The sequence below is a fragment of the Ailuropoda melanoleuca genome, chromosome 7 (genome assembly GCF_002007445.2).
Source record: "Ailuropoda melanoleuca isolate Jingjing chromosome 7, ASM200744v2, whole genome shotgun sequence".
Classification (NCBI taxonomy): domain Eukaryota; kingdom Metazoa; phylum Chordata; class Mammalia; order Carnivora; family Ursidae; genus Ailuropoda; species Ailuropoda melanoleuca.
The window spans coordinates 51,281,153-51,291,152 of NC_048224.1; the positions used below are offsets into that span (position 1 = coordinate 51,281,153).

At 38.9% G+C, this 10,000-nt stretch overlaps 1 protein-coding gene across 4 annotated transcripts in view; it reads left to right on the plus strand.

The window, feature by feature from the left end:
• Positions 1–10,000, plus strand: part of PBX3 (PBX homeobox 3) — a 209,201-nt gene that overhangs the window by 726 nt on the left and 198,475 nt on the right. For 2 of the 4 annotated variants that reach the window (XM_019796489.2, XM_034664530.1), the window contains exons 1-2: positions 7–308; positions 1,249–1,322. In XM_019796489.2, coding sequence (XP_019652048.2) covers positions 109–308; positions 1,249–1,322 — 274 coding nt within the window. In that variant the 5' untranslated portion in view covers positions 7–108. The other 2 variants (XM_034664529.1, XM_034664528.1) reach the window with 2 other exon arrangements.

Genomic DNA, 10,000 nt, shown 5'->3' on the forward strand with positions numbered 1-10,000 from the left:
CTCCCCCTCTTTCTTCTCCTCCCTCGTCGCCGCCGCCGCCGCTGCCGCCGCCGCCTCAGCCTTCGCCTCAGCCGCCGCCGCCGCCCGCTCCCGCCCGCGCGCGGCGGGATGGACGATCAATCCAGGATGCTGCAGACTCTGGCCGGGGTGAACCTGGCCGGCCACTCGGTGCAGGGGGGCATGGCCCTGCCGCCTCCCCCGCACGGCCACGAAGGGGCGGACGGCGACGGCAGGAAGCAGGACATCGGCGACATCCTCCACCAGATCATGACCATCACCGACCAGAGCTTGGACGAGGCGCAAGCAAAGTTGGTGTCGTCTCATTAAGCATCTTTTGTGTGTGTGCGGGAGCCGGGCCCGCGGCCGAGTTGGGGCCCGGGGTGGCGCCCGGGGCAGGGGCCTCAGCCCTGGGCAGGGAACTTTATCCGCAAACCGGCCGCCAGCCCGGGCCTCGGGGGGACTTGCCCGCACCCCTCGACGCGGGCGAGAGTCCGCAAAGTTGCTCTCGGGGCTCGGGACGGACTTGGTGCCACGCGAATTTTGTGGTTTTCTTGCCCTCCCCGGTCCGGCCCTCTCTCAGCCCGGCCCCCTCCCACGGATTCAAACCTCCCGCCTGGACCCTGGGCACGCCGCCCTGAGAGGGCCCCGGGCCGCACTTGCGGGAAGTGCAACTTTCTCCTCCGGCCCGGAGTCGCGGCTCCAGGCTCCACTTGGCCGCGGGACGACCTCGCGGTGCGGGCGGCCGCGCCAGCCGGGAGGGCGCGGGGCGATGGGCGGTTCCCTGGCGGGTCCGGGTGCGGGCGGCCAAGTTCTCGGGGAAGGGAGGGCCGCCTCGCAAACTTTGCCGAGCTGTCACCGCCCGCTGGCCGCAGTCGGCCGGTCGCGGGCGCCGCGCCCGCTCCCCCTATGGAGGGCAGATGCGGGAGCCCCTCCGCGCCGTCCCCTCCCCCGGGTCGCCGTCGTCTGCCCCGCTATCTAGGCTCCCCGCGCGGGTTCGCGCCCTGCGGTCGCCGAGGCAGCTGCCTGCCGGGCAGATGGGTCGCGCCTCGTTCGGGCTGGAGCTTTAGCCGCCGTAGCTTGCGGGCTGTCGCTAACTAGTCAACTTGAGTTTCTGTTGACTTGCCGTGGTTCCAAGGAGCCTTCCAAAATAGAGGGCCGGAATTAAATCTTGGGTCTAACTTAAAGGAAGGCGCCATATTATTCCATAGGTGATGCTAATACCTTTGTGTTTTGCTATTTGTTTTTTAGGAAACATGCCCTGAACTGTCACAGAATGAAACCCGCGCTCTTCAGCGTCCTGTGTGAGATCAAAGAGAAAACAGGTAAGAGGCTGCGCCCGGTAGTGGGCCTGGAGACCCCCGAGGTGGGGTCAGAGCTACTCCTTCCACTCTCCAGTTGAGAGCTGCTGCTTTTGGGCACCGCCATCTTTGATCATTCTCTCCTTCCCACCTCCTGGTCTTGAGAAAAAACTGCAATAAATCTGGAGTCGATTTCTCAGTTCCGCTCCTGGTATAAAATGAAGTGTAGATGCGGACGGGGCTGGGTCGCTGTCCCCAGGCGGCCGCCCCTGGCTGCAGGCAGGGCGGGGGGGGGGGGGGGGGCCNGGGGCGGCCCGGAGCGCCGGCCGCCCTCTCCCACTCCTTTTCGCCTTGTTTGTATGTCAGTTTTTAGAAGGAGCAACGGGAGACTGGATGCCAGGGACCGAGTCCCCGGGAGAAGCATCGCCCGAACTTTGTTTTACTTAGACAGTCCAAGCTTCAGCTCCACAGATAGAAGAACAGATGCAATTGAACAGACTCCCGCAGGATGTTTGAATTAGTCTTTTAGTTGGGAAGGCTACTTCTAAGAAGCAAGAAAGGGTAATGACGTGTTTAGGCATATACAATGTATTACATCTATTACTACTTTCATTAAATTTTATGCTTGAAGTAATTACATTGCAAATATGTTTAGTATATTTTATAAAGTAGAAAAAGCTTCACATTAGCAGGTTAAACAATTTTTGAAGTGTTCAAGGCAGGGAACATGAGAAGACAGGTTTTACAGAAGTGCTGGAATAAAAACTACAAAAACAGATTTCTGGTAATTCATTTCAATTTAATTTTCTTGTTAGACTTTTTAAAATTAAAGGTATTTTAGCCTTGAGATGATAGTAGGAACTCAAGTGGAATTAGAAATTTAATTTAGATCCTTTAGTTCAGATTTGGCATTATCTGCCCTGTATATGGCAAACAAGTGCATTAAACAAGCTTTACTGTTGATTTGTGTGTGTGTATGTGTGTGTGTTAGCTATAAGGTATTTTAAAGTTGCTGTTTTTTAAGTTGAGGCAAAGAAGAGAAAGTTAAAGTCCAGGATATAGCAATATTCAATATCCAAGTGATGCTATTTAAGATTAAAAGTCATTGTGTTTAAATTGAGTGCACAAATGATGGCACACTGACTATAGTTGTTAGTTGGTAGGGGAATTGTTCTCCTTTTTAAACATATTTTTCACTCTGCAATGCTATTCTGATTCTAAAAGCAATCAAGAGAAAGTGATGGATTATTGCTGCCTATTAAAATATATGTTAAAACCATAATTAACAGAAAATACCGAGATCCTTAAAGAGTAGTTTTTCTGCTTTTCATTCATATAGTATTCATGGTTTGTAAATGTCGAGTGATTCTTTTAAAGATGTATTTTACATTTTGAAAACCACAGGCATTTTAAATTACTAACTTACTCTGTGTCGATTTTTAGCTACCTTTAGGAAACATTGTGATTTAAAATGGTAGATAATTTTTATCTGACTATAAATTAAGACATTAGGCATTAAATCTTGAAGATTCTTAGTTTAGAAGCCTAAAAGCGTACAATTCTCAGTAAATTATGTTGCTTAATGTCCAAGGATTTTCTTGCTATCAGGGCTCCACTTCAGTTTCTGCTGACAGCTAAGCACTGGGGTATTGACTATGTTGTGAATATTAAGATTGATTCAACTTACACGGCATTATATTACTAGGGAGACAGGATTGATATTCTTCCCCTATCACCCCCTTCTCGCTATTTGTATTTATTTTTTTGCCTTTTTAAAGTTTTGGCCTAGCCAGCTTGAGAACCAAACCCAGCAAACTGCTTTTCTTGTTTAGACATTTAGCAGCAGGCAGAATTCAATTAGGAGGCATAAGTCCTCTCGTTGCTTATTTGCACAAGACTTAGTTACACCATTCTGAAAGGAAAGTATAGTCAGCCTCATGTCAAAGGTGAGTTACGAAAAAGAAACAAGTCTTTTCAGAGTCTGGCATTACTGGCAGAGAGCTTTGCTAGGGCTCTTGCTATTTAAGAAGCAAGAGGTAGCTGACAAAGGAAATTTTTGTGTTTTTGAAAATTGTTTCTGAGGCTTTCAGTGATAACTTGTAAATTAGATCCTCTTTTTATGCTTTTGCCGGCAGATTCAAGTTTGCACGTTATCTCTTTTGTAAAAAGCCAACAGCCAACAAAGAGTAAAGGCGGCTGTCTGGGGCAGAGGCATCTTCCTGCCTGCCTCTCTAAGCTCGAGAGGGACGGGATTTAAGTACCAAATGATTGATGGGGGTGAAGCTCTTTCTCTCCCTCTCCTTTCTCCCCTACTACCCATAGCTCCACCTCACCCTCCAAAACTAGTCTTAGAAGGAGACAGGGACGCTGGACCTAGAATCCTTGATTTGAAATAAAACATCTGTGTGGACATTACTGTTACCAAGGCAAAGAAAGCAGGGCAGCAAATTCCAGGCCTCCCCCCTTCCTCCCCACATCTGTTCCCACAGTTTCTGCTTTGGAAACATCATGAACTTATAAAATAATCATTGTAGAATATATGTGTATTTCATAATGGTTTTTCTTTAGATCATCTTAATTTCATCTAATAATATAGTATCCAAAGATTAATTCTCTGCAATCTAGAGAAAGTTTACTTAGTCACTTGTAACAGAACATTATGTGATGACTCTATTCTGCATAATGAAGGAGTAGGGGGTTGACTAGTGGGAAGGTGGGGGGAAAAACTGTCACTTCAGTGGATAATGTCGTTTCAGTTGTGCTTCTCCTAAAATAAGACAAAATCATTTTTTAAAAATTCCGTATTTATAGATCTGCCAGTAGATTTTGAGGTTTCTGATCAGACAGTGAACACAGCCAGTTCTGATGTACGTGAGGGATTTAGTTTGGAAAACATCTTTTTTTCTCTCTTACCAGATATGAAAAGATATTTTTCCCTTCTGACAGATAAATGGGTAATCTACCACAATTATATTATTTTCTTGTTCAGAGGTAGGGAAAGTATACTTTTACTAGGAGGTGCTTGCTTTTTCTTGAAAATGTATTCTTCTGTAAAATTCATCGTACAATTATTTTTGGGTAGAAACATCATCTCTCGTTGAATTGTGATATTTATGCATTTCGAAAGCAACTGAAGAGTTACAGGTTTTAAAATCAGCATATTTGTCTATTTTAAACTAAGCAACCAGCAAGATAATTGTTGATATGTTGAGATTTTCCTCTTAATTGCTTTTTAGTCATATTTTACCATCTATCTCTTATTAAATATCCCTGATACTCCGAGGACTCCTCATCTACATACTTATGTTGGTACATTCCCTCACATCTTTTTGGCCACCTTAATCTGATTGTTGAAGTACTTTTCTTTGTGAAATATTCCATCCTCACAAATCTGCCTTCTTTCCAAAGCCTTCAGTTATGAGAGTTCAAATGAAGAAAATGGTTCTTTTTGAGAAATAAATGTATTTTTAAAAATTCTAATGAAAATCCAGCATTTTCGTATATAATCTGAATCATATTGTGAAAAAAAAATGTTTTGTATTTAAAAAAAAAATCAACACAACGTTTTCCTTCCTAAATGGTAGGTTAAAATACTCTATGTTGATAGCTGCCAACCAAACTCTGATTTATTGCCACCACAAACCCTAAATAGCGTTCATTTACTAGTAATGTCTAATGGCATACATGATGGTTTGCCAGATTTGTGGCCTTTGTGAGGCTTATAAGCAGGACTGACTTGGGAAGATCATAAAACTTAATGAACTTCTCTACTGCAGGAGGTGTCCGCAGGGGAAGAGAAAGGCCTGCTTGGCTGGTTGGGCTGGTTGAAGTATTTTTTATGTTTAAGGAGAAGAAAATGACTATTAAAAATGCTTTACTTTTAAAGGACCCCCCTCCCCACTGGAACAAGTCATAGAATTTTAGATATGAAAACTGGATCAAGAATGTAGTTTGTTATGTGGGTTTTTATATGCATTTAGAATGTGATATATATGATTAAACCTTTTATCTTTAGTGCTATCAGTATGACTGGGTTTCAGAGGGACAGAGCAGTGCTCTCAGTGAACACCTCTATTTAATTCTGACCCTACAGGCTTAGAGACTCATTGGAGTCTTCTTTTTCTATTTTCTTTTTTTTAATGGCTCAATATTAAAATTTGTTCATTTTCTTTATACAGTGCCATGTAATTCTTTAATTCCCAATGTATAAAAACCAAATATTCCATGGAGTGAAAATTTAACAGGAAAGATGAAAACTGTTATATATGAGACTAAATGCTATTTTATATATTTCATGTTTTCTTTCAAGTTGCTTCTGCAGTATTTCCAATATAATTATCATTATTTGTCCCAGACTTTAAAAGCAAATGCACCATTCCATACATGATTCATTTTTGTTTTTTAATGAACTTTCTAGTTTTTAAGAACTTTTTATTATGGACAACTGGAAGCATAAAAAACATGTAGAGAGAAGAGAAACTTGAACCCCCATAAACTAATTGCCCACTTTCAGCAGTTAGCAACACTTGGCCAATCTTTTTTTCTCTGTAACTCCCACCCTTTCAAAATTATTTTGAAGCAAATTTCAATGGACTTTTAACATTTTAAATTTCATATCAGTTTTAGACACATTATGTCTTGTTTACTCTGGAAATATTAAATAACTAAACAGGAAAAGATACAAAGTCAGTGTATCTTAGAAATGTTGTAAATTATATTGCTTTATTACAAATTTTTCCTTAAAGCAATTTAAGAATATTTAATCAAATTTTTTTTCTATTTTTATAGATTTGTATAACTCATTATAGCTTTTAAAGGAGGTATTGAGGGAGGATGTGAAAGAGAGGTGTTTTGCTAACTTTCTTACTCTTCCTCTCTCATCCTTTTAAGACAATACTTGCAATATATTCATAGAAAATCTGGAAAAAAGTCCTCCTACCATACTGGTTTAGAACTTCATGATCTACAGTATCAAGTATTATATTATCTTAAAAATATGGGGATATCTTAAAACCCTTTTTTTCCTTCCCAATAAAAATATATTGAACCTCTTGTCAGTATTAACTTGATCTGTGCAAGTAATTCCTTCATGCTGAGTTTTAGTGGAGTTCATTTTATTACAGATTTATGTAGTTTTGGTCTTTTGCTTGGGACTTTACTATGTTATTTTATTAATTTACATAATTTTATTCCTAATCAGAAGTATATTAATAAGTGGCAAAGGAAGCCCTGATTTACCCTAAAGAGCGTAGTGTTTCATTGGCTTTCATAAAATATATCTGTGCACATCTTTCATTCCATAATCCTTTCCCTTTTAATTAATTTTACTTGTACTTTTTTATTTCAATTTATAAAATTTTGTAAAAGGTTTCTTCCAAGGCAGACTTAAGTTTAACATTTTACTTGGATTATTTATATTTTGATACTTTATGGTGGCATTGTATAGGATGAAGTTCTGTTACATGAAGTACAGTCATAAAGAATTGAAACCACAATTCATGAACCACACCCTAAATCAGTCACCACTTTATTTTATACTCTTAACCAATGAGGTATCTATTCAGAATAAATACTTAAAACAGCACAAACACATAAAGTTAAATAAAGATTTTAGACTATTTTTCCTCTATTCAGGTACATGTGGACATCTTTAGGTATTTATTATTTCAATATTGACACTATGAGAATAATGTTTTATTTGTTTTCTCAGCAGGCTTGTGTTTTAGCCATTTATCAGTGTGATCAGCATGATTTAGGTAGTAACTGACTAACAAAGCTTGCACACCCCCCACCCCTTCATGTTGACCTTTTCAAGCATTTGCTCTCCTTCAGTAGGCTATTTGAGTCTTTAAGAATGAAAAGAGTAAGTAATTTACATCACTATGTAGTGTAAGTTGGTCGAAGTTTTCCAGACCTGGCTATCAGATTTTTTTTTTTACAAAGTTACAGAAGTTAATCAAACAAATTGTTATCACAGCTAGGTGATAGTGTTGTTATATTTAGCTAATAAATTAATAAGCAATGCTTGACGAGTCACTGAAAAAATAAAGCATCTTTTTATGCCTTCAGACACAGAACATGTTCAAATAAATTTTAATAATCTTCAAACTTAATTCTAATTATTGCCTTTGTAGGTAAAATAATAACCAGAATCTCTTACTTATTATTTTTTTATAGACGTATTCTGTAAATATAACATGTTTGTAGTTTTTGATGGTGACGGTAGTTTGCTTTAGTACTACATCTGAGTGTATCTTTAGCAAAAAATGGTGTGATAATGTGTTAGGTTGAACTGGCATGGGGTTTTTTTTGTTTTGTTTTTTTGGTTTTTTTTGGACTGACTACATGATGGTAGGTGATGAGGACTGAAGACAATTAAAATTAATTATGGATAAAAATAATTGTTTAAAGTTTTGTATTTCTTTTTTTTCTCAAGTTTAACTGCTTTAAAAAAAGCTATTTTGAACAATAACCCTTTTTGTGTGGTCATATTAATGAGGACTTTGTATACAATGTAATCCTTTTAATGCTGATGATTCCTCACGATGTTTAAATCATTATTTGGAAGACTCAACATATGTTATGGCAAAATGATTTTTTTGTGTGTTTGTTTTGTTTTATGTGATACATCAGTTTTCAAAGCACATTTCTTAGGCATCAGAGTCCAGCAGGTGGCTTTTTACATTAAAAAATTCATAAATTTTAAAATCCCATAAAATTTTATTTCAAATTCAAATTAACTAATTGAGAATGTCAACATTTCCACTGTCTCTATATTAACATTTATAATAGAACAAATGGTTGCATATAGAAATTATCTGCAACATAATCTAAATTAAGATTCTAAACAGGCATTACAGATGCTGGTAACTTTGGCAATTATCATTTTGTTTGGTGAACAGTAGTAAAACAGTGTGCGGTAAAAGTGTTTAGAGAGAGAGGATAAATAAATTGAACAGTTTTGCAATGCAAAGTGGTTTGTGGTGTTTTTGAGGATTTCTTGGCTCTCTCTTAACTGCTATTGTGAGCCTGGAGCAGATTTCCCCATTGCTAATGCCCTAGAAGTATTAATTCACTTTGATATGCTAATTAGAGGGCATTATGCAAGAAATGAGATTAAGTGGCAGCATGAAGCCATTTGCCTGTCAGTAAATTGAGAGCTTTAGCATCAGGAAGAGCTTTGTTTTTTTTTTTTTTTTTTTTTGGGGTTTTTTTTTTTTTTTTTTAGTTTCTCTTGGTTTTGCATATAAATAAAATTGATTGAAAGGTCTAGAGAAGCTTCTAGAACATTGCTGTATTTCCCCCCCTTATGATTATTGAAATGTGGTGTTACAGAATTTTTCTGAATATTAATTGACCTAATTGGAGATACAAATAGGAAGTTTTTATTGTACTTTCTCTTATATGAAAGTATACTAAGAGTTTTGTGTCGTCTAGTCTTTTTTTGCTGAAGCCTAATTTCAGCAACATGGCTAGTAAACAGTTATCACCTCTTTTCAGAGTATAAGCGTGTGTGTGTTTGTGCAGTAGTGTCTTCACTAAACTGAACTTCACAAGAATATTTTCTTCACTAGGAAAAGAAGGAATAAGTTGTTGACTTGGGCTTCAGGAAACTTATGAAATGAGCATTAAGACTGTGACTTCAGTACCTAAAAGCAGGAACAATTAGAGTTAGTGGTTATACGCTACACTTTACACACCTGTGGAATTTACATTTCAGCATATATGTGTTGTGTAAGATCACTGCATTTTTTGATTTTCATGTTGAAGATTGAGTTTCATACTTTACTCTGATTTTGCTGACTGTGGTGGTTTAAGTCAGACCTTTGATTTTTTTTTCTCTCTAAAGCTTCTATGTGATTTTCTATATTTTGTGGGGAAATGCATGAATGAATACTGGGATTGGAGTGGTGGTCTGGGAGGAGGGCAACTTCTCTGGGCCCATGAAGTATTTCAGATTTCCTCAAACGTGGAACTTTTTTTTTTTTTTTTTAAATCTTCTATAAACCATTGCTAGAGTTAGATTGTCAAAACCCTGCCCTAACTGCTACCAGGCTGTGGTTAGATAGGAGAGAGTTTGGATAAAGCATTTATTATTGAGGCTTGGTTCTAATTTCTGAATTCCACCACTGTGGCTGTGACTTTAGACCTAGTAAACCATAACTTCTCTTCAGAGCCATATGGATTATTTAGTCACCACAGCTGCCATGCATACACACTACCAAGGCTGGCATCTCCTCCGTGTGCATGTGTGGTGCCTGTTAATGTTAATAGGAGTTAGGATTGTGCACACAGAGAGGGCAATGAGAGTCTCTCCCGAGACAAAAGTCCTGATTACATTTCTCAGTAAAGAGGACTTACTGTACCTGCATATTAGCTGGTCTTCTAAATGAAATAGCTTGCTTACTTTAAATTCTCATTCCCTTCGCAGACTCCCTGAACTAGTTAAATCAATGAATCCTCATTAGTCTATGATTACTTGCAAAATTTCATTTAATGCGTATGAAGTTATTTTTGATTGAAATGGGAACAAAAAGCTTTTGAAATTGCATATTATTATTATTTTTTAAATAAAAGGTTTTTACAGGCTTTCAAATGTACAAAAGCTTTGCCTAGAGGAATTTATAGAGAAATTATCGAGAGGGACGCCTGAAATACTTGATTGGCATTTGATGGGGGAAATCACTGCATTTAAAAGAATA